This window comes from Spodoptera frugiperda, chromosome 3 (genome assembly GCF_023101765.2).
Source record: "Spodoptera frugiperda isolate SF20-4 chromosome 3, AGI-APGP_CSIRO_Sfru_2.0, whole genome shotgun sequence".
Taxonomy (NCBI): Eukaryota; Metazoa; Arthropoda; class Insecta; order Lepidoptera; family Noctuidae; genus Spodoptera; species Spodoptera frugiperda.
In genome coordinates this window covers 7,818,732-7,844,688 of record NC_064214.1, presented here as the reverse complement: position 1 = coordinate 7,844,688, position 25,957 = coordinate 7,818,732, and the positions used below count along the sequence as shown (strand labels likewise).

Genomic DNA, 25,957 nt, shown 5'->3' with positions numbered 1-25,957 from the left:
TAGATACCTGTCTCGTTAGTCAAGCGGTCGCAAGTGCGACTGCCGAACAAAGGGTCTCGGGTTCGATCCCCGCGTCGGGCAAACTTTAATGGTGTTTTTTTTTTCAAAAAATGTACATATATATACCTAGTAATATACCCAAAGATGCAATAACCATTTCACGCCAGATTTTATGATGTGAGTATATTATGTCCAATAGAATTAAAGGCACGAGCAAGTTGATCCGTCAACTAGGACCGCCGTCCCAGTCACCGGATTCTTTTTTTATATCGTCACGCTTTTTATCCCCGAAGGGGTAGGCAGAGCTGCACATTATGTCACGTAATGCCACTTTACAATGTAGGTGGTGAACCTATTGCCATATACCGGGCACATTTCCAGACTCTAGCTTTTTTGTACAAGCTGAGAATCAACACTGAGACCCCTTCAGGCCAAACAAAAGTTTTATTTACTTCAGTAACAAGATACATAATGTATGTAACATAAGTTTATCTATATCTTGAACACAACACATAATGAAATCAGTTCGGCTCGTTGAATAGTAATTCCGTCCAATGAATTATTTATACTAACTTCTTGCTTTCTGTTTTATCTATGTTACTGTGATACATTTGCAGTAAGTGAACGACATTACAATATTTTCTTTGTAATGGTGCCCGATGTTTAGTTATATAGATTCGCAGTTGGATTTAAACTATTTCATCTTTTTGAATGAGTTTCATGGCTACCAATCAAATAGTTCTTGATTTTTATAATAACTATTGTGAGACATATTAAATTAATTGAAGAGTCCCTCTGTGACTCGTAACTAGTAGAGCTTTTCTACATGAATATACGGGAGTTAACTATGATTTTGAGTTAGTTCTATTTTGATTCCCACATTAGTATGAACGCTATAGAAGTTTGTAGTGTGTGTTCAAGTTGTGTAGAAGTTTCAGATTTGAAATCCTACTAATATCACGGAACTGATTTATTTAATGGAGACCAGACATCGCTCTCCTGGATCTAGAATCTTTACATGAGCAGCAGAGTATACTATTAGGAGCTGTTGATGGGATGGTACCGTCAACCAAGGTCCGTCAATGACAACTAATGAATATTAACATAATTATCATAATTAGCTCACTGTATTTACATTATTTCCTTTGCTATCTGCGAACTAATTAATTAGTTGCTATGCTAATTAGTAGATAGCTATTAGGTAAAGCCAATCAGCGCTCTTAGGTAATTACTTAGGTTGATTATTGCTGTGACATTATTGACATAATGACTTATTAGTTTTATTTCTATAGCTTAAGAGGAGTGGCATAACCCATCCAATCCCCCGAGTCCCCAACAACCCATATATTCCTTAGCCAAAAGGCAGGCAACAAATGTTTCGGGTGCCCATGGGTGGTGGCGATTGCTTACCATCAGGTGATCGGTCAACTCTTTTACATGTGTATTGGAGGAATTCCTCCCATTAAAAAGGGAAGCTGATATACTAAGGAGTACCTTACACTACTTTTATTTATTTTACAAAATGAAGTCACGAACTCCTTACTCCACGCAAGCAAAGCTGCATGCATCAGCTAGTCCTTAAATAAAAAAAAAACTATTTCAATTCTAGTAGGTAAAAAAATCACAATTTCATCAAAAGATCTTTCGTCCATTTTTAACGATGCCCTGTTGTCATAAGATACACTAGAAATGCCGAAACAAGAGTATCACAACCTAACATGCTAAGTCCTTTCAAAGCCCGGCCCGGAGCATCATCAAGTGATACTTAGTACAAGCTTTAGTTATCTGTCCGGAGTCAGGCTCGCTTCATAATGACTTCATGGAGACAAGGTTATGAATTAAGGGAGCTGATAGTATTAAGTGTTAAGTCGTGTAGTAGAGTCTTAAGTAAATACAGCGGTAATATGGAGGAAACTGTTTTGGAAGTAGGGTTTTGCTTGTGATTTTGTTGGTTTTTGTAGTTTTGTTAATTAATAATTATTGATAGTGGTGGTTGGTGCGTTATTTTATTAGTTGGTATCTTTTATTTAGAGTTCTATTTGTGGCTGTTATGAGTCATGAGGTATTGTGCCCTCTGCCAGATAAAAAAGAAAACTTTCCTAACTAACAAAATACGCCTACAAAATATCCCCTTTACACATTTCTAACTTCTGAAATTGAAATAATTGCATGACATTCTAAGATAATAAAAAACAAGGACAAACAGTAAAGGAAAACATCGTGAGGAAACATGGACTTATAATTTCTAATTAATTATAAGTTTGAAATCGCCAACCCGCATTGAGTAAGCGTGGCGACTCATGCTCGAACCTTCTCTTTGCTAGAAGAGGAATTTGGTCAGCGGTGGCCACTCATAGGCTGATGTTGATGATAACCATATAAAGTTTTCCTGAAAATTCAACAGCATTACACACACGTACTTATCACACAATTACCACATATTACACACTTACTTAAGAACAATAAACACGAGATTATAATGAGTGATGTTTCCAGCCGTAATCTGTGACAACACGGTGGTCACGCCTCGTTTACCTCCGTTCATGAGTTGTTACTGTGACGTGTGACGTGACGAGATACAAGTTGTCACGCTCATCCCACACCGTGACAAATGTATGTACTGTGAACGATACTGTGAACATTGTATATCTTGAGTTTGTTTGTCTAAGTTTCGGTGTGTGTGAATGACGTTGTTTAATGAGCAAGTTATTTGTGTATATCAGTGGTTTCCAAGCTGTGGTCCGCAGATGGCAAAATATGGTCTGTAGAATAAGAAAGATACACAAGATATCACCTAATAAAAATACCATGGTTGACACAAAAAAAAATCTGTCCAAACTGAGAGGATAAACTGATTTCAATAATCAAAAGGACACTATTTTTATAAGAACCAACCTCACGGCTGGAGAAAATCTTATGTCACATAAATTAATAAACGGTTGAGAACCCCTGGTATACATGTTTAAGGTAAAAGCACGTAAAAAAGGCTTGTCAACGTTCCTATAAAGCATATCCTAAGACTATTTATATTAAGTAATCCAGTTTTTTATATTATTTTTTGACGGTACCGTCACCGTATGGTTGAGCACGTGGGTCTCGCTGTGCTCCTCTTTAAACTGGCATTTACCTAGTTTACCTTAGGGATAATACAGCCTAATACCTCTACCCATAAAGAGTAGGAATGTACTTTAATCACCACGATTACCTTAATAACCCACATTTTAATTACAAACCAGCTCAAAGTCATCCAATACTGAATTACTCGCGGTGCACTCTTTGAATGCTACAGCAATGAATTACCATTAGCTCTACAAACAGTAGGAACTTAATTACCTACTTGGCTATTCACTGTAAGTACTAATTTACAGTCAGTACTAGGTCCTAGCTCTAAAGGAGTGTGGGGTTTTTAATTTACTAAAGCTATTTGAACTAAGGATTCTGAGCTCGGGTGCTTGAACAATTAGAGAGGTAATTACCTATGTACTATGTACAGTTCAGTTCTGTAACTTCTGGGACCCAAAACCCTATTCATTTATTTATTTACTCTTTAATGCAAACAGAAAATAAAGGTATATAAGGCGGAGTTAATAAAGGTACGTATGGCATTTAATGCCGGTCACATTATGTAGAAACCATGTGATAGAACTTAGGAGTAACTTTAAGTAGGTAGCTGATGGTGTCTTCAATAAAAGAAACTATGGAACTAGAGAAAAGTAGTCTCTCTCCAACTCCCAAATCCTTAATCTTCAAATCCCTAAACCCCCAAAGGCTGGCAACACACTTTAAATCCTTTGATGGTACGATTGAGTTTCCATGGACGGCGATTGCTTACCATCAGGCGATCCATCTGGTTGTTTGCTGGCCTATTACATAAAAACACTCTACATTTTATCAAAGTTTGTTTCTTTGGATGTTTGATCGTCAATCACGCTGAAACTACTAAACAGATTTTGATGAAATTTGGTATACAGACAGAGTCCGAGTTACCTTAGGTGATAGAACTTTTTAAGCCATGGGAACGTAGGCGAAGCCGCTAGCAATTAAATAAAACTGATAACAGAACAGAACTGTGTCCAGTAAATGACCCAATCATCTTTCGATGAGAACGAGCACCTGTCCCATGACATACCTACCTAGTGTGCCCTATGTCTTCGTTCTTGCCTACAGGCACATTGAATATTCATAAAGATTATACACCCATTGTCTATACATTAATGTATTATTTCGTGCGATATTCCCATGGGTAGCACGCAATAGATTACCTTGTCACTTTACCAATGATAGCCTGTACCTCTGTGGCGACGCGTGTATGACTAACAAAATTTGTATAAATCGTAGTACATGGCGATCCGTTATTTTTGCGTACTTTTGGATAAAACGGTGTGTGATATATGAAGTCTCGTCTTCAAATTTAGTAAGATAATATGTTTTTTTTTACTTTATTTAGAGTAAATAGCCCTGAAAATATACCTACCAAATTCACGTAAAACGACAAAAAAATTGGTAACCTAGAAAAATATAAAAAATGAGAACTTTTTAGTTTGTTGGGGCAGTTTTAGACATGCTTTACACAATATTAATAAATCTACCATTATATTCTTTACCCCCCATAAAATTAAGACTAAAATCGCTTCAACAACAAGATGCCCATTGACTCCCGCAACACCAGAGGAGTCACAGATGCGTTGCCAGCCTTTTAAAAAGGAATACACTCTTTTCTTGAAGGTTTGAAGGTAAGCGTAAGCTAAAAAAACTACAACATTTAAGGCACAACCCAACATATTGGTGTGACCTTATTTCTTGAGGCAAGCGTGCAAATACCTACGTACGAGTATTAACGTATTCTTAAATTATGCAAACCATGAAAGAAGTTGTCAGGAGCGTTTGTACCCGTACCTAGACGTTTGAGGGTCGAGGTCACATTGTATGCTACACTACGTTAAAAATACAAAATACAAGGACCGAACGGATCGCCCCGGCTGTCTGTTCTTGGGTTTATATATTCATTTACTATTGATACAAGGTTGGTTTTACTTGGACGTGTGTTTTTATTAAGGGTGGAAAGTTATTCAATGACTTCTTTTCTCTTCAGGCGAGAGGGAGTGTCAGACTCTTACTGCCGCACTCAGAAAAATTTATTGATTACTTAAACTATTCCTTACTAACGATTTTGTATAGAAAACAATTGCGAGGGACAGGGTTAAGTAATCATTAAACGACTCTAAGTAGGTTACTGAATAAAAAGCAACCCGTCCCTACTCCTGCTTTGTGAACCGGAGCCCCGGTAACCCGCTAGTTATTCCGCAGCTCCGGATCAAACTTGGACGTGTGTAGTACCTTCATATAAACTTTTGACAGTAATGTGAGGATTCTATTATCCGTGCTTAACTGGTGTAAAATGGGAACTGAGGCGTCTTTTCACTCCTTCTTGAATTGGAGACTCGGTTGCCATTCAAAACTAAATAAAAATATCGTATATCCTCAAATATTTTTGAATAATAATGTTACTTCTCCAATAAATATTCTTTGGAGTGATACCACGGCCTCACAGAAAACCGACGTGAAACAACACTTGTGTTGTGTTTCGATGTGTGAGTGAGGTGACCAGTTCTTAGCTCTTAATCTACCAAATCCCCGATTCCCCAACATCCCTAAAATTCCTAACAACCAAAAAACCGCAGACGCACTTTTAACGCCTCTGATGTTCCGGATGTCCATAGGCGCTGGCGACTGCTAACTATCAGGTCAGTCTATCCGTTTACCGGCTTATACCATACAAAAAATCCGTATAAACAACCGATAGTGTCATCACCAGACTTTGACCGAGACTCTCTATAATTATGAGACTACCAATATAACTAACATAACTATTATAGTTTTATCAAAACATCACATGGTGTCCTACACAAATAATGTAAATTCACCTCTCAATAGGCTCGTTCGTGAGATTAACTCCTTGACAAAATCCGCCCCAGATGTAGACGTATATTATGACTCCATGAAAGTTTTTAAAGCCCAAGTCCTTGAATCCCGGAGGTCGCAGCTCACAAGTTAGTTCACAATAAGTTTTACTGTATTTGTAATTTTACTTAAACTTGTAATGTTAATGTTGGATAATTGATCTCATCTAGTTATATCTCACTTTTCTTTATTGTTAATTGTATTAAGTTTAATTGTTTTTTAATTTTGTTATTGTAATTTTTAGTAGTATATTTCAAAAAGTCATTCATATTTCTCTTAGTTTTAAGTTATCACTTAATATTAAATGCTGGTTAACCTATAATTGGCGACTGTATAAGTCCAAAACAAATATGTATTTACTACACTTAATATTTTTTATACAGAAGCTGTTGGTGAACCTTTATTAATAAATAAATAAATAAATACACAATCACTATAAAAGGTCCAAACTATAAAAGAACCCGTATGACATGTGACCAAACCAAGACAAAATGTTACCGCTTGGTCGACTCCATTAGTACAGACCAGCAGATCAACCTACCCCTTCCTTCCATAATCATTTTCAACTTTATTACCTTTGAATATAAAATTGAAAATCCAACGACAAAAATTTACAGATTGGGGTAAGTTAACCTGCCAGTGTCTGTATATTAAACAGCTAATCCGAAGTAATGCGATGGATTATGAACAGTGTACACACGACTTAATGTTAAATAAGTAAGGAACATCCAATTATGGACAGCGGTCTTTATTAGTGTTTAGATAATGGATATTTAATTAGTGTACTTAGCTTGTAAATTGGTTGAGGTAATACTTGTCTAAGTAAACAGTCTTAGGATATAAGGCTTCACTCGTTGAGGCTTGAGATTACTCTTCTGTAGATGGTAGATATTGGTGAAGTGGTCTTGAAACTTTCTACATCGCTGGTCTAGTTGCTAGTATACACTGCTTCTTATCAGATTTTTTTTATCTTTATTTATTTACAGGACAGGATCAGAATTCATAGTAAATACTAACGAGCGGTTACCCGCGACTTCATTCGCGTAGAATAATGTAATGTCTTCTGTTTTGATATGGGTTTTTGATATGTATATTTCAAAAATAAAATATTTTTTCTGAACTAAAAGTAGCCTAAGTTATTCCTTAGTACATCAGCTATCTACCAAAAAATCCCGTCAAAATCGACCAGCCACTTCAAAGATCAGCCGAGTAAACCGCCATTTTTAGTTAAAAAAATACTTCAGATATTTACTACAAAATACAAATACTTTAATTAAAATTATATAACTTCCACAACACCTTCTGTAGATATTTTGTAGCGCTATTGTGATGCGGTTTTCCGATTGAATAGTTCAATAACATTACAGCGCTGGGCCACTCTCATTCTCTTCACACTTTACTGAGCACAACTTTAGTTCACACCATAATTTGCATGAGCTTCGAAATAAAAAACAAAGCTTTACTAGCTATAAATTAATACATAAATAATGACTGCACCGTTGAAGTGGCGACTGGGCAACCGGCTACCGCAATGTGTAGCGGTTTCGATTCCTGTACGAAGCAACTCTATGTGTGATCCACAAATTGTTGTTTCTTGTCTGGGTTTCGTGTGCATGAGAAGTTGTATATATGTATAAACTTGTATATATAAACGCATCCACGATACAGGAGAAAATCCTAGTATGGGACAACGTTAAAAAAGAAAACAAACACTGTATCTGGATCTCTAAGTAATTTTAAGATAAATACTAATAAAAATATGTCAATATGTGATCTTTACGTTCAAGAAATTTCTTACACCTTATAACACTCTCTCACCCACGTACAAAAATTGCTAAGACCAGTCCAAACAGTCATCGATCGATAAGGAAATGCCCCAAAACCTCACTTACCTTACCTTACCTACGTGTTAAAGACATTTTATTAATTGAACTAATAGGTACTACATGGCACCTTACCTACTTGTGTAATTAATACGGGGAAGGTGCGTGGGTAAGTATTGACCCATATTTTACAATAGGCGGTTAGAGGGTTAGGGGTACTATTAATACGTATTACCTTAGGTGTTATGTTTTAATTCCATTTCTACCTAATGTACCTACGTGGCTCTTAGACAATGACTGTTATTGATCATTAACCGACTTAAAATACTTAGACGATGATCTTTAGATCATTAAGCGACTTAAAAAAGGAGGTCCTTATTACGACTGTATGTATGTTTGCGATTATCTCGTGTTTGGTTGAACCGATTTTGATGTGATTTTCACATGATATTTTAGATTTAGGAGAAAGTTTTAAGGATACTACTTGGGTAAAAAAATGGAGGCGATAAAGAAAATTGAAGGTGGAAGGATAAGTTCTTATGAGCGTATACTACTGAACCACGGCGGTAAATATGTGAATAATTCCGTTGTTGAAATGAAATGACGATAGGTTTCGTATAATTTTTAGCAACGTTTAACAGTAAACTAGACTCATCAACGTCTGTGCTTTCACGGTTTGGATAAAATACTCCGTTTTTTTAGTACCAATAAAGTTTTACAATCGAAAATAACAAGGGACATCGCGAACGTGAGCGTAACAAAACATAATTTTATAAAAATTGAACGGTTTTTCGGTAGTTCCATAATCATATATCATTTTTAATAGCACTTGGCACGTATCGAAACACACTGTAATACGTATTAAAAATAAAAACCGCTTATTTAATAGCCGCTGACGCAAGACGGATATTACAAGTACTGGAAACAACTAACGCAAAATGACTTGCTATATACACCACTCCTTTACTTCTTTGTTATATTAGCGACTAGCTACTTCATCGCAGTTTCACCCGCTCTATTGATCATAGCGTGATGTTATATAGCTAATAACTTTTCACAATAAATAAACTATCCAACACAAAAAGAATTATTCATATCGCACTAGTATAATTGCGCGGATTAGCGCGTTTGAACAAACTCTTCATCTTTATGTATTAAGTATTAACTATTTACTAAAATTTCCACCTACGAATTCGCTTAAATCATGGTAGAATTTTAATTTCGCATGCACAGTACAGCATGTGTTAGCAAAATATTAATCAAATCTAAAAGATTTTTAATGATAAATGGGCCAGACAGACATTCTGTTCCGTTGCCTTAGTAGAACGTTGTTAATACAATAAATACCTAATAGAAAGAAAATCTAAAAGAAGAAAGAAAAACAATTTATTCATGATGCACCAAAAAAACAACTCAATCAAAAGTAACAATCGAATAAGAAACAAGTAATCTAATTCCAAACACCGATGAGGCAGCAGAATTCTAGATTCTTACTGGCAATCTTGAAATTGAAAACCTAAAGAAATTACTAATACTATTTTTTTAAAGAAAAGATCAAGGAAATCGTTCTCCGTATAATATTTCGAAACAAGTAAAGTATAACTATTTTGAAAATAACTCATCTCTTCAGACAGACAGCAACGAAGAGCAAAGTAGGTTAGCACCATCGAAAGTTTGAAAGGATTTATGATTGGAGTAGGTACTTGTTTGCTAATTTATTACTTGTTTCCAACAAATGATTGAGAGGTAGAAAATACTTTTAGACATTTCAAATTAACGGTTGTTCATTTTTCTACTTGAATGAAGAATAGGAATTTCAAGTTATTAGAAGACAAACCTTCGCCACTCAAATGACAACTTTTCATAGGTTTTCAGTGCCCAAAGTAAAGACCTAAGATCTGAGTGTCGATTAATCTGTAACGTACCACACGTAGTAAAAGTCAAAATAATTTATTTCAAATAGACCGGGAAATATATAAAAAAGTCGGGTCAGTCGACCGAACAGACAGACATTTCGTAGAGGACTCTCTAGTGAAGCTGTTTGCTCGTTCCAAAGTGTAGATTCCTATAAATAAGAACGAGCAAGAAACTCCTTACTTACTCTTTTTCAATCAGGTTAATAATACAATTCATTCAATACAATTACATTGTCACAATCATTCAACTTATAGTATTCTACACAATCGTTTTTTAATACATAATTATTTTTTTCTTTCATTCAGTGTTTTATTTCCTACACAACTAGGAACTCATTTTAGAGAACATACATTTTGCAAAAATATGATGCTACAAGTTTAGTACACTACGGATTATATTTTCCCCATTTTCATTCTTCCGTATCTAAACACCGGGAAACTATTTATGTCTTCAAACGAAAGTGTTTGTCGTAAACGTAACATGAAGAGATATCGAGAGATAAGCCTGACGGACAGACCGTCAGCGGGATTTACTGGCTGTTAGATCACACGCACGACGATTGGCCAGATTGGGCTTTTGATACACGATGAGAAATAAAATGGCGCTCGTTTTGGCGGGCATTTATCTTAATAGATTATGTTTAGGGCACAGATAATGTATACTTAAATTGACATTGGTCATCATTCATTTAGTATGCGCTTATGAGTCTAGTTAAAATTCAAACTCAAATTCTTTATTTGCATGTTAAGGTATTACAAGTTTTAATTTAAATATTTTGTACAGCTTAACGGCCTTTTTCAGGCGTTGCAAAGAGGGCTATCCCTAACTTATCATAAACTACATTTGCTTAACCTAGGGCTTAGCATAACTTATATTAGTATGTATTTCTTATAGTAGTAAGTATGTTTACAAACATTTTTTATAAACTGTGTATCAGTAATCATCAAAATAATCTTTAAACGTAGAATTATGATTTCTAACGTAGGTCTATACCTAATAACATCAACGAATATTTCAAAACTAAGTAGGTATTTTTTTCATACTACAGTCTAGACACTCGCTTCTACGAACCGTCCAAAGATAACACATAAAATAAAAAGGTAGGTAAACACAAGCACAGAAACTATTTATCCGAAACAAACTCGCTATATTAACTTTATCTAGACAAAACTAGCAACAAATTAGATTATTCCGCGGAGAAAGTCGCAACAAATTGTTAAACACATACATTTTAGTAGGATTTCTTATATCTTGAATTGTGGACATTAGAATTTAGCGTTTGCTACTGCAATGCGGGCCCAAAGATCCGCAAACATACAGGGACATTCTTATACAGATTACTTGGACCGTATATTCTCGTATCCAGCTATCCTCATTTGTTAGCTTTACCATGTCCTTAAACGAAGGTTACTTTAACAACATGCTATTAATCTACACTAAACACTTTCGTAGTTTAGCTTAAAGGCTTGTTTTATGGTTTAAATCTGCATTAAGTAGGTGGTTAGGGACATATACGATTTTATAATGTAGTTTGACTGAGCGATTTAAATAATGTGAAGGTACATTTTACGTTGTGTATAAGTATCTAAGTACCTAGGTACTATCGGATCTTTTTTTAAGAGGGAAAATCATTCAATGACTTCTCCCGCCTTGGGCGAGGTGACAACGGATGCCACTTAAAGAAATGCAAATTATTTATCTATACTTCTTTGAAGCATAGCTTTGTACCTACGTGCAATATTTACATAACAGCGATACATTTTTAGGATTGAATAATAACCTCGTTAAAACACAAATATGACGTACGGCAGTACCGATTTATCAAAGACAGGTGTTAGGAAAAACACATATTTTACAAAATTACGCACGATATATTGTTTAGTCCAGACCGTAGCCGCAATGGCTGTCGTAATAAGTAATATGAATTGAATATTACGCGTGCGACAGACAATAATAAAAACTCCCACCGCTTCTTATAAATAAAATTTATTTATTCTCGCTCGAGCCGCCATGATGGAGAAAAGCGCGGGAACACAACCGTGATACTCAGGCAAAGGAATCGCGTATTCTGCCTGTACACAGTTATGATTTTTAATGCAATATTTCTTGGGCACAGACTGCTAACAATAGCTCCGGGTAACTACATATATTATATTTACTTTCTTTCTTATTCTTACTTCCTATTTAAGTATTTATTCATACTTCTCTCTGACACACACGTTTCCGAGAACTTCCAGCGTCTCAAGAGAGATTTGAAATACAATTTTATTTATTCGTTGGTACGTTGAATTCGTTTATAAATCAAATTTTGGTGTGTATAAGAATAAGGTTAGGTACTTGTTTTTCAACACAATAGACTGGTAACTTTACCTACCTACTTACTAAACTAATGTATTTTTTGTATTCGAAATCAGTTCCTACTAAATGTTTCATCCATCGTTTATTTACAGACCAAGTCGTTTTATTTAAATGGCAAAGAAGGATGTAAATAGTTGTATGCCTTTACTTAAGTGTCGTTTTATCTCTCGCCATAACTTGCTTTGTTATCAGACACTTATATGTTTCTACGTTTATGCAACAGAACAATTTAAGTCTTTGAAAAAAAAACAGAGAGTCCTCAGTAGCCCAACTTGAATCCACTTGACGAACTAGACACAAGGCGTAACAAATGCATTTTTAAGGTAATAGCTGTGGATCTTCAGATTTTTAAATAATTGTTTAGTTTTTTCACACAACTAAATTAACTCTATGCATAAAACACTAACAAAAAGCCTGATGAAAGTCTAGGTCAGCTAAGAAAAGGTCAAGTTAAAGAAAGATAAAGTGCGAATAAAATTCGCTCGTCCTCGGGATCTGTCATAAATAGACAACAAAGTCTGGCACATTCTCCAGACGATCCAGATATAGTCTGTGGCTCACTTCATACGGCTGAATAGAAATAGAAGGGACCTCATTTAATTTATTGTTTTGTAATAGCTCTTTGAAATAAATATAATTATACGTATGGATACGTTTGTTTACAGCAGATTCTAGATAAAATAGATTTCCGACTTTTTAAGCTCTGAAAAGTATTATTGGGCTTTTCTATAATACAACATAGCACTAAGCTTTTTAATCTATGTATAATATAAAAATAAGTCGGGTTTTCTTTCCTGACGCTATAACTCCAGAACGCACGAACCGATTTCCACGGTTTTGCATTCGTTGTGAAGGTATCGGCCTCCGTGAGGTTTATAGAAAAAAAAGAACGGGAAAAGTTCAAGAGAAAGCCAGGAAAACAGGGAAAGTCATTGGTGGCGAAAGGGAGTTCGCCGGGTTTGCTAGTTCATTATACTTTTACTAGTTATGTTAAGAAAGAGCATTTTCGTTTTACATATTTTTTAATTTGGAGTCTGTTATTTATTACGTCCCATTTTATTTCCTATCGCATGAATGGACTTGTAGATTACTAACTAGCATTCCTTGCGTGTTTTGTAAGAACGTTTCGCTATTTATTTACTTAAATAAATTTTAAATGAACCTCTCACAATTTTTCTTAGAAAAAAGAAAATAAAACAGGCCTTATTTCATAGAAATTATTTGATAATCTGCTTTTATTTGTAGAGGTCTGACTGGTGGGTCGGCTCTAACCTAAATGGAATTGGGGTCGGCTGTGTTTTACTCTACAGATACGCAGATAATTTATTTATTTTTAAACCTCTGTGTGTAATTATAACTGGGTTTGAAAAACCTAAAAATGCTCCAGAATTATATAAAAGGAAATAATGAAAAGTGGTGGTACGAATATTCGTACCTACTCGTTTTGAGAAGAGTTTTAATTTTAAATTGTGGAAACTAACTGGAAAAGAAGTTACAACTTCAAGCTTCAACTCCAAATATCGCACAGTGTGATTGGGTATTTTTTATTACAAAAAGTAATAGTAACAAGTTCTAGATTTTGTTCTAAGCTCACAATCTATGACAAAACCTACAAAAACAGCCAAAAGTTAATGTAAACTTTTCTTCATGGCACACCTCATGTAGATATCAGGGCACTATTTTACGTCAGTACAGTATAGGTAGATACATATACATAGATAAACAAGTGTCATTCAGTAATGCTAAAAGTAGATGTAGATGCAAGTATTTTCGTAATTGGCACAAATGTATTCAACGTACGACATCACACATGTACGACTTCCTCAAACATATTTCTCGACTTTGGCAAAACTACCGCAGCTATGTCTAAACTCATCCGGAGCTGCGCACTAACTAACAATCCTGAAAGAAACTTAACGAAAAAAAATAGTTTGCATTGGGAAAACAGAAAACAGTATTTTAGTTATTCGCATCAGATATACTTTTGCCTTTATTTTCCTTTAGTTGCCCTTCAAATACCGCTAGTCATATAATTCATCGTATTATCAATCAATATATCGTGATTGCTAAAACTTTAGAAATCAAATGTACATTAGCAATAACCTAGTTCAATCGACGAAGGTTAATTGCCATTCGTATGACATATTCAATGTCAATGTGGTTGCAATCGCGGCTGCTATCTGTTTACGATTTGTAAATCGATGTTATTGAAGTGTGTATTGACGTCATATGCTTAATGACTTTTGTGGAAATTTAAAGTATAATTTTAATATAATTACTTTTGTGAGACAATTCATAATATATGAGCTTCATTCCGCGACACACGACGCTGCGATTGTCGCGTTGTTATATTATCATTGTTATATTATTATCCTCTAGCATGGGTTGAAACTAGTCGCAAAACAAGCCCTTGAAATGAATACGATGTGAGATTGACTTCTCTGATATAAAAGTAGAATAAGAATATTGAGAGCTCTACACCATTTGGTCTACTCTATTCTAGTTTCATTTAAGAATATAACTGTCAAAAGTAAAATCCAATTTCCTATGTTGTCACATTTTAGGCGTAGTGTAGGCTATTAGAATACACCATTGTACCAGTTACCTACATTGTAAGCTTTGACGAAACACATATTTAGAAAATAGACACTTAGGTAAGACATTTTTTTTCTAATTTTGTCCTGTCTCGTTTGTCGTGGGTGCGTTCACAATTTCACATGCACATGATACCCAGATCGGAAACTACGTTTGTGGATCATACAAAGAGTTGCTCCGTGCGGGAATCGAACCCGGTACACATTGCACGGCAGCAAACTGGCTGACTGCACCATGCAGTCCAATTTGTGCGTAGCAGCCTGCCTGCTACGACGTAGCCACCGTAGCAACCTGCTACGAAATGCTACGCAGCGTAGTCGGATTCACGATTACAATCTACACTCAAATTAATTTGCATCTATGGTAGCTATAGACTTTTATTGCAGTACAATCCTACACGAAATTAACTTTATTACCAATAAAAGAAATAAAAACAAATACGAAAGCTTAAGGAAAGCATTTGAGCTGAAGTCCTGAAATGGTTCTTTATTATCATACCATTTTTGTTTTACTATCTTTCTTCTATCACTATATTTAATATAGAATTTATTTTAATAAGGTTTTTAAGGAATTTCATTGCATCTAGTTGTGTTTTGTGCAATGATACCAAAACTTTTAAACAACTTGCTTTATAAAACAAAAGGATCACTGGATATTACGTAGTATGTAGAAAATTTTGTCAAGAAATCATATTCATTAATTAGTTTGAATTATTTATTTCAAATAGACCAGTAAGGCACTTATTAACGTCAGAATTGATTATTTTTAACCCAGAGTTTTAGTGTTTTTTAAATTCTTACACAACTCCCATTTATCCACAGCATGCGTAGAAAAAGAATGCATCGACTGGGAAGGGAAGTCTGTCCCCCACGGTCTGCTGTACGTGCCTGGGCCGGGCGTGTGTTCGTTGTGTGTCTGCTACCACTCTGAGCCTATGTGGTGCAAGGCTATTTACTGTGATCCGCCTTATGTGAGTTACATACTTTATTTATTGTTATATTTTTATTTATAGTGTTGCTTTATTAGCAATAGCGTGATTAATGTGGTTGAAAATAGATTATATATATGTTACGGTAAGAGTGAATAATTGAAAATTATTAATAATTATCTACTATTATTAATAATTACCGAAACTCGAGGTAAAAGTGATAAATTAATCACAATTGTCGGTTATTATTAATAATTTTACCCTAGTAGTGATAAATGTAATAAGTGGCCTAGATGTAATTTTTATTTCAATTTAAACGGCAATATATTGTACTTGCACAACAAATATTTGTTGAATTCTATGACAATACTTTTAAAATTTTAATTTGATGCATTTATAGGTGCTACAGAAGATTTACAGGCAAACCAAATATGATTGTTGATGATTGCTTTTAGGATTCAGGTTGATTTTGTTAATGTAACAATAATTGTTCCGTGTCTGTGCTTTTCCTCCCGCCCAATTAGAAACAGGAACCTACCCAAACTCCCATGTCCGGTGAGCACCTGCGTCAGGCGGTAGGTGAGGACGCCCGGGGCATCTCTCTAGCCCCTCCTCAAACAGCCCCGGACTTACCGCTGCAATGACAGCGAGCCCAGATAAACGTAGAAGGGCACTATTTGATAATTATTCTAGTTCAGAATATGTGAATTTGTTGTCCTTTCGGTTTAAAGCAAGTACAAGTAACCTTGTTTGTGTGATCTCTAATTAATATAATCGTAAGACAGTGTTTAATAATATAAATAAATACCTGCTGGTCAAAAAACATAGGGTTTATATTTATTTTATTACTTTCACCAATATGTGTCGTGAATTATTAATAATCACTACTAAAAGTAATAAATTCCGTTCGATAATTCACATTTACCAAAACGTGTGGTTATTATTAATAATTTTAAAAGATTATTAATAATTTTCAATTAATCAGATTTACCGTAACATATATATATAACATCACATTATGGCACATAATGCCAACACACATTTCACAATTTATGTTGTAAGTCTCATGTAATAGGTGGTGAGCCTATTGCCATATACCGGGCACATTTCCAAACTCCGTGCTACAACTGAGAAATTTTCGAAAAGAGCCCAGCAATACTTCGCCCGACCCGGGAATCGAACCCGAGACCCCTTGCCCGGCAGTCGCACTTGCGACCACTCGGCCAACGAGGCAGTCCTATATACATAGTGTTACATTATTAGCCATGGCGTGATTAATGCGGTTGAAAATAGTCTTACAACGTTATAGATTTTACTATGGTAGAATAACTTTACATTACAGGGCTGTAGTTCAGTACCCTTAGTATGAGTTTGCTTTATTAAAGTAATCGAAACGAGAGCGCGTTCGACGCACGCAAGGGTAGGTACAGGTGACTAGTTTTTCGTCTGAATGGTCAAAGGTAACAAAGTAGACTAAAAAAATCGAACCATAAAAAGCATAGTTTACTGTGAAAAGAAAGACATGACAAAACGTGGAAGATAGACAAGCAAACACTTTTGTATTTACATATATGATCAGTCCAACAATGTTTTATGCCTTGTATCTTGCCAATTTTTAGTAATCAATTCCCAATCTTCCCAATCCCCTATTCCCTAACAACCCTTAAATTCCTAACCCCCAAAAGGCCGACAACGCACTTGTAACGCCTCTGGTGTTTTAAGTGTCCATGGGCGGCGGCGATTGCTTACCATCAGGCAATACGTCTGCTCGCTCGCTCGGTATCTTCCGAAAATCTTAAAAAAAAACTATTGGTCATCGAATTATCGAGTACCTAAATAACCTCAAATATTCAAAATAGAAAGTTTTGAAATAACATAATCATCCGGATACACTTAAATCCTATTATATTATAGGCCAACAGACCATGTATTTAGACCTCATGAAACATGCATAATGTACTACAGAGTTCTGTGAACACGACAGACTTTTTAATTGTCACCCGTCACGTTACAACTCTACACGTAGTTGTTGCGAAACTAACAGAAACTATGAATTTTTCATTACATTTATATTCAGTTTTGACACGACAAGCTTTCATAGCTGTCTGGCTAATTAGGAGGTACAGGTAATTGTAGTGATTAGGCGTCATTTGTATTTTTTATCTATTTAATTTTGTTGAAATGATATTGTATGAAAGTTTGTTAGATTCTATTAGAACTGTATCCTTAGTACGAGTTTGGTTTACGTTGAACGAAAAAGAAACGAGACCGCGTTCGGCGCTCTGATTGGCCGGCGTGAATGAACCAACCTAACAGGTTTACACAAACTGGTACTAAGGCTCTGAATCGATAAAAACTCTTATGAATATCATAGTTCATGAGCACGTTACTCGTTGCTACTACTGGCTTATCTTTATTAAGAGTTCATCCACAGGAAAGTTAACGCATTCGTGATCCGAGTCTTACGTAACCCCATCGGGATTTTAACGAAACTTGTTCGATAATAACTCACTTAATTTTATATCTTTCCACAGTTCTGCAAAAACTTCCGCGTCGGAGCGCGATGCTGTGAGTTCGAGTGCCTCGACCCTCCCGGTGAGGACGTGCGGTACCGAGAGAGGGAGCGACTCCGAGCCCTCATCCTCTCCGGCAACTCCTCAGCACCTCACCATGGACCCTCCATGGAACTCAAAGCCGGGATCTCCCTCCTAGCAGTAGTCGTCGCACGATTCGTATGAAACACGGACCATGTAGACACTAACCAATTGAAAATTATTTGAAATCGAGGGAATCATTTGCCTGGCAACACTACGGTAAAAAGGTTTTAATTTATGGAATGGGGACGCAAACTGAGTGACATAATGGCAGCACTGGCTGGCATCGTTTGAATTTCGATCGTTGGTACTGAAAGGCCAGCTATGCCTAGTTTGTCTATCCTTCCTAACTAAATGCCAAAACTCACTATCGATTATAATTCGATCTGCCTTTACCTTGTCCTTACGTCCTGCGATAAATGCGGGACATCTATTTCTCTAGAACTATGAGTTTTCATATTCAGAGCACACGAGTTTACATTAATTACCAATATGATTTCCGTTTACAACAAAATGAATAAATTCGGACCAATTTTATGTAACCGAGTAGCATCGTGTTGTTCGTTTTATTTTCCTTATAATTTGAAAATGTTGAATGTGAAATGTAAAAGTAGGATCGTTGCGTATACCTAGTAGACAATTTATTCATTCGAAAACATTTGTGTTTTGGTAGATAAACGAAAAAACTTACAAAGAAACCTTATGAAAACCTCATTTGTATTCAACTAACAATAATGGTGCCACTGTAGTCGAGAGTACATAGAACACAAGCTAGGTCACGTCCCATAAGAGATGAAATACTTGTTTCTCCCGGTCCATATGTAAATTGTAAGTCCATTAATCAGTAGGATATAATAGGGATTCTTTAAATGAAAATCTAACATTATATGACTCACGCATACAGTACGCATGCCTATTTCTTCACTTCTAAATACCTATTTCACTTAGCTAGACACATTTCGAAATTGTAGCTTTAAAATTCATATCATCGGGGGTCCGATTCTGTACGTTTTTGGCTACTGCAGTGGAGCGGGTTTACTCTAATGCGGCAACTAGCTGAAATGAAATAGCGCCAAGCTCTAGAGAAACTAGTTTGAGTAATTTTAATAAGAAAATGCTTTCAAGCAAACTTCAGGTAAAAAGCAAAGTGCCTTGAGAGACTCGAGGCAAATTTTATTAAAAAGCTTAGAGTTTATCAAAATTAAATTATAAGAACGTTTTAAAATTTCAAATTTCTTATTAAGATATCTCGTAAAGTCATCTTTGTAAAGTAACATCAGCTCATCACGAGTCTATGTTTGGACAATACTGGCTTGTTTAAATTTTCCATACTAAACGAGTGTTAAAACTATTTTATACAATAAGATAACAAAGTGAATTATGCTTTTCAACAAAACATTTACAGAATCGCGCCCCAGCTATTTAGTGTAAAATAAAATAGTGCAATAATACATGTAGGAGACACGTCGACGATACATTGGTGACGATACAATAATTTATATTCGTAAATAGTTGTGGTTTTTAAACGATTTTCAACTCTATAATAATGGGGTAAAAGCTCTTAATCACTGCGTCAATTTAATATTGTAATCCTGTTTTTTCATATAATTTTAAGTTGTGTGTTTGTTTTATTTCTTCGTGTTGGTCATGTTCGGTCTGAGTCATGTCGTGTAACGAAGGTAATATAATGGGAGTTGTACCGACTTAAAAGGTTTGCTTATTAATTTAATTTACATAGGCAAATCTGATATGGAAACCTACCTAGCACCGACACCTCTATTAATCTAATCAATCTCCAATTATAAGCAAGTATCTACAAATACAGCCATTAGAAATGCTACCATCAAATACGTATTTACCTCAAAATCTTGGCAAAGAAAAAAGCAAAGAGCAAACATCAATCAAGACCCCGCAAAAAAATATGGAAATAAAAAAAAACACTAACGAATTACTAAACCAACAGGCAACGACAAAAATGTTAAAAGCCAATTACTTTTTTATTGCAAACTTCACAGATTAATCTCGTACGGTACCAATTCCATGTAGACCGTTTAAAAAAGAAAACGCTGCGTCATGAATAGGAACACCCTGAACTAATTCATGTAATATATCTTCTATCGAATCGTTTTACATAAGTAAAGTGACAAGGGACTAAAAATAATAAAATGCTCTTCAGTTTTTTCCAAACGAGACCGTGTTCGGCGCTGTGATTGGCCGGCTCCAATGAACCAACCAATCAGAGCGCCGATCGCGGTCTCGTTTTAATCTCGTTAAACGTAAAACAAACTCGTATAAAGCCCTTAGATAAAAGGATCTGTCAGGGGTTTGAAAAATAGTGATCACGATAAATACATAGTGAAGTGGTAAGTGGATGATTTATATCGAAAACTTTTGAAATATATCGGAGTGATGGTACAGGATTACAAGATTGATGATGCTATATGACATATTATAATGTACGATCAAGGCTTGCGTGGGTAGGTGATATTATTGTACACCTATGACGAATTATGATACGTACCTATTCTAACTAGGTACCTATCGAATTTCAGGGCTATTTATAGCCGTGGGTACGAAGCAATTGATTTTAAAGGGCATATAATACACGCTTTTTTAATTTAAGTAAAGTTCACGTCAATTTATCGATAAGCGATTCCAATTAATATTTTATTTCGTACTCAGAGCCATTTAATGACTACTTAACTTAATCCTTAGCACTCGTTTTCGATACAAAATCGTTACTATGGAATCGTTTGAGTAGGTAATCATTGAATGTCTCTGAGTACGTTAGTCGTGTTTGAGACTGAAAATAATTATTGCACTCTAAGTTATTGAAAATATGTCCCACATAAACAAATATTGGGTTACGAACATTCCTGGGAGCGATTAGTTCGCGCCATTATTATGCATATGATACACAATTACTTAGCAACACTACACCTTATTAAAATTCATTCAAAAAGCAACGTTATACCCTGTCACGAAAGTGTAGAATCGTATGAAAAGTTGAAAAGTGTATTTGCATGACTGAGTGCTTTCTGTCCCTCGCGTGTTTATGTTGTTTACGAGTTGAAATACCTGCCTCTGATTGGTTACAGTTTACTGCGAGCTTTATTTTAACCTTGACCACTTTAACATAAGAATATTTACCACAACTAATTACGAATATGAATTTCTAGAAATGGGTTTTGTTTATAAGAAAGGTTTTCAAGTTATTATGGACCTATTTACCTGGGTACTTGGTACAATATTGCCTACAAGCTCCTCGCCTTGGTTAGGTACGCACGGGTGCCTACCGGATTTTCCCGGACATTTTCCATCTTTTTCCTGACAATAACAAACACAACTAAGATTGATGAGATTAGCGAAATAAGTCCTACTTAGTGCCCCTAATTTATATAGAGGCATACCTAGGGGCCCCTATTTTATTTTTGGGCTATTTTGAGTAGGTACTTCGCTGCGACTGCCTCATTGGTCGAGTAGTTGCAAGTGCGACTACCGGACAAGGGGTTTCGGGTTCGATTCCCGGGTCGGGCAAAGTACTGCTATGCTTTTTTTCGGTTTTTCGAAAACTTCTCAGTATAGGCTCACCCCTCACCCCCTATTACATGGGATTTATAATACAAATGGTGAAAAGTGGGTGTACATTGTATAGCGGCATTACGTGCTACTTTGCCTACCCCTTCGGGGAAAAAAGCCGTGACGTTGCGTTGCGTACTTCACTAACTAACTACCCACCCTTTTCAAATGTTCTTGTCGTCCAAAGAGGTAACTAAAGATTGATATACCTAATTTTAATAATGTCCTCCTCTCGATTTAATTTCACAGAAGTAATCGAGTGAATTTAGTTACGCCCCATTTGTTAGGTACCTACCTACTTAGTTTTACTGTTATTTTTATTCTGCTATTACAGTTTAATGGTCGAACTATGTTAGGTTTAGAAAGACCTCGATTATTGTCTATTATTGTTTTTCTTTTTAAATTATTCGAACTGAGTTAAAGTTTTATTAAATTTTCTTCGTTCTATTTTCTACAGCGTTTGTCTAGTGACTGGGAAAAGTGTTGCGGGCTTGATTTCAGTAACCTTAGTATGAGTTTGCTTTACGTTTTAAAGTAATCGAAATGAGAGCGCGTTCAGCGTTCTGATTGGCTGGGTCGAATAAACCATCCAATCAGATAGCGCTAGCAAGCTCATACTAAGGGTATAATTCTAGATCTGATCGTTACGAATCTGGTAGTGAAGTGTATGTAGATAGGTATCGAGTTTGTAAATTAAATACACGACTTAAGAGAAAAGACTAGTGTTCCCACAACGTGTATCTAGGTAAAAAACGTGAAGAAATAAAAAAATATGATGTCATTTCAGAACCTACAGCTTTTGTTATAGACGAAACCCATTATATAAAAAAACGGAATTGAAATAATTTCACGAGCCATGTTCATCAAACACTCAGTAGTTAGGTAATTATTATAGCTATTAAATTAATTACTATAAGTACGGAGTAGCTCACCTAAGTGCGGGATCAGAATTAGATGAATATTCTACAATTTTCATTCGTAATGAAAAATGGTCGTTATAACACCAATCGCCTTCATTATTGGTTTATTTTCTTAAATTTTCCATTTAAAGGTAAGCGTCCACAGGCCCGCATCGTACGCAACGGATTTTAGTTTGCCTTGTATAGAAACTCATATAACTGCGTCTACCGATCCGCATCGTACGCACCGCACCATCGGCAATGCGTACTGATGACGTCATACGGAATGCGTACGATGCGTACGATGCGGGCCTGTGGACGCTTACCTTAAAAACTGCTTTTTATTATTTTTGACCTTGCTGATAATGAACAAAACCTTAATATTATAGTTAGAAAAACGAAACGAAGGTATTTTAGAGTACCTACATCGTATAGGTACACGGTAAATTGAGACTTATCAGCACTATAGCTACTTAACCATTTACAACTCTAATGAAATGGTTTTAAGAATAATTTTTGTATGTACTTCAACTCTATCTTAAGTCTCAAGTTACCGCGCTCGGATTGTACATAATGGAGCCCAAAAATATAAATGTAAACTTGGGTAGTTAAGTTTGCACGACTATGTAGAAAAATACTGAATTATAATTAATATATTTTTCTTAAAATCTCACTTCTTATTAACAAAAGCTTCGGCCAAAAATCAAGACTAACTTCTGTAATTATTAAATATTCTTCTTCTATATTCATACTCCCTTCGATAATTTATTTTTCTTTGTATCCTAATTACCTATTACGAATTATGAAATACTATTGAGCTGCGTCCATTATACATGTATAATTATCTAAATTAATATAAAATCTTGTTTTATTAATGGAAACTATTGTAAAAGGTATTTACAGTTTATGAAATTATTTGGAAATTATTTTTACCGATTCATAAGTTGAAAAAACATATTTTATGTTTAAATGACTTATTTTTAGTCATGATTATACATACAGCCATCGATATAATCTCTATATATGTATAAAAAATTAATTACTTCTGAAGGCAGTACGAAGTTTGCCGAGTCAGCTAGGTTTGAATATGTCTGTCTGTACATAGGTAGGTACTGTTATACTCAGAGTCATTTAATGATTACTTAAACTATACCATAGCAACGATTTTGTTCCAAAAAGTATCGATAAGGAGTGCATTAAATAACTATTAAATGAATACGTCATATAATTGCTTTTGGTGGAATATTTTCTATCTCACAACAATATTTATAAGTTAGGGATCCTTTTAAAATAAATTCCATTAATAAAATTAAATTTTAAGAAAGTAACAGTGAGTAACAAATTTATTTTAAATATAACAGAAGAGTGCCATATACATAAATAAAATATTATGTCAAAATGCCATATACATAAAAATATTGCATGAATAATATATTAAATATATCTGCACCATTTTCAATTATACACAAGTACTTATAAATGCTGTGATTTTGGCTACCTTTTTACAAAAAAAAAAAACAAATAATAAGCCAAAGAAATACTTCAAATTATTTGTTTTTATGAAAGGAGCGAATTTTCCCTTCTTTGCACCGTCTACAAATATATAAAAAAAAAAATATTAAAATAAATGGTATGTGATATTTTGCTGGTTGTATATTTTGCATACATAATTATTAAGAATGACAGCTTTAAAACATAGATAATAAGACCCAATTGTTTACCAAATATTTTTGTTTTATTTTATTATGGCAACAAAAATGTTATGTTTTTTTTTTCAATGTTTAAGTGAAGGAAGTCAATATTGTTACTTTTTATGTTAATTATTTGTAAAGTTGAAATCATTTTAGTTAGTTATGTGTATGTAATTATAAGAATAAAATATTGTAAATATTGTATGCAAATAATTTTAAATATTAGCTTAATAAAGATACCCAACAAAATAATAAAATGTTTTATTTTTATAAAGACTTGTATACTTATTTAGATAAGCAGGTAATTAACTGCATGGTTGATGTGATGGCTGGGCAACCAAAACACTGTCTGTTGCACAGCAGCGTCTTCGATTCCTGCATGGAGCAACTCTTTGTGTGATCCACAAATTATTGTCCCACAAATTGTTTTCCACAAATCCACAGATCTGGGTGTCATGTGTATTTGCAATTATGTTTGTAAATGCATCCACAACACAGGAAAAAGTTATTGAGTGAAGCAACATTAAAACAAAAATTGATTGAAAAAATGGTCATTGATCAATGGTCAGTAAGCCAGTGTTTAGTTACTATCCCACCCATAGACGGCATGGCATACCTGTCCAGTAGCAACCTATATACTTTGAACTTAAAGACACCCAGTCTTATACCCCTCAAAACTCTACACTAATAGCATTTATAATTAGAGACCAGTGACTGATAAGAATAATTTTAGATTACCTACTAGTTATGCCTGAACTGATGAAAGACATTATTTGTGAAAACAATGATAATAGTTACTTCATTAACCCTTTGTGTGCCAGAATGTGGATCCACATGACACATTGTGTTTTCTTATATAGAAGAGGTTACAAGGTACACCAACTCAATAAGACACCGTTTAAATAAACAGAATATAATTACAGTAAAAAATGTTACTTAGTTATGTCTAAATCGGAATGAATGATCACCACCTGAGACCCTTTTCCTGTAAGTCTCGTCTAGCCTCTTTTATTTCTTCCTGCAATTCCTTGGCTGCATCTTCACAGTTATTGAACGTGAATACTCGATATAGGATCACAGATACCGCGTACAATCCAAAAAGTATCACGAATATTAAAGGGGATACAATTACCAATGTCATGTTTTTCTCAATCATTGGATGCTTAACGTAACCAGCGACTAAAGAATACCATACTGCGACGAACGCCGAAAGCACCGAAACCCACTCGAGTAACTTCGTCATTGTTCTGAAAGAGATAATCCAAAAAATAAATTCGAATTCATAGCGTAAACAAAGCAACATGTTTTTGTTTAATAAGTGTTGTAGGAGAGCCACTTACCTGAATAAAAGTATTTATTGCACTCGTAAATTATTCAGTTCCCTGATTATTTCAGGACTTATTGTGTAATACGAGGTATTTATTTGCTAAAGAAATATAATCGGCAAACCCAAAACACATCACCACTGTGCGATATGACAAATTTATACAGCAACTGACAGTGACAGATTACAGTGACATATTTGATATTCGTTCTGAAAGAATAGATTTATCTATAAGTATATTAAAAAACTGAATTAAAGTAACAAAAATATAATAAAATCCGTAATAAT

General features: G+C 34.9%; 2 protein-coding genes across 2 annotated transcripts in view; one reads left to right on the top strand and one right to left on the bottom strand.

The window, feature by feature from the left end:
• LOC118273809 (uncharacterized) overlaps positions 1-19,542 on the top strand; it is a 33,602-nt gene extending 14,060 nt beyond the window's left edge. Inside the window, exons 2-3 of the mRNA XM_035590940.2 lie at positions 15,476-15,624; positions 18,117-19,542. Coding sequence (XP_035446833.1) covers positions 15,476-15,624; positions 18,117-18,320 — 353 coding nt within the window. The 3' untranslated portion in view covers positions 18,321-19,542. The remainder of the gene's footprint in view (positions 1-15,475; positions 15,625-18,116) is intronic.
• A 5,700-nt stretch (positions 19,543-25,242) lies between these two features.
• On the bottom strand, positions 25,243-25,852 carry LOC118273806 (dolichol-phosphate mannosyltransferase subunit 3). Its single transcript, XM_035590931.2, has 2 exons — positions 25,686-25,852; positions 25,243-25,592 (listed from the first exon to the last, which is right to left on the bottom strand). Exon 2 carries the CDS (start codon positions 25,586-25,588, stop codon positions 25,310-25,312), a length of 279 nt encoding a protein of 92 aa, XP_035446824.1. The 5' UTR covers positions 25,589-25,592; positions 25,686-25,852; the 3' UTR covers positions 25,243-25,309.
• Between the last annotated feature and the right edge of the window lie 105 nt (positions 25,853-25,957).

What these genes read in the sequence shown, in the direction of transcription:
- LOC118273806 (XM_035590931.2), bottom strand. Translation starts at nt 25,588, where the DNA reads ATGACGAAGTTACTCGAGTGGGTTTCGGTGCTTTCGGCGTTCGTCGCA.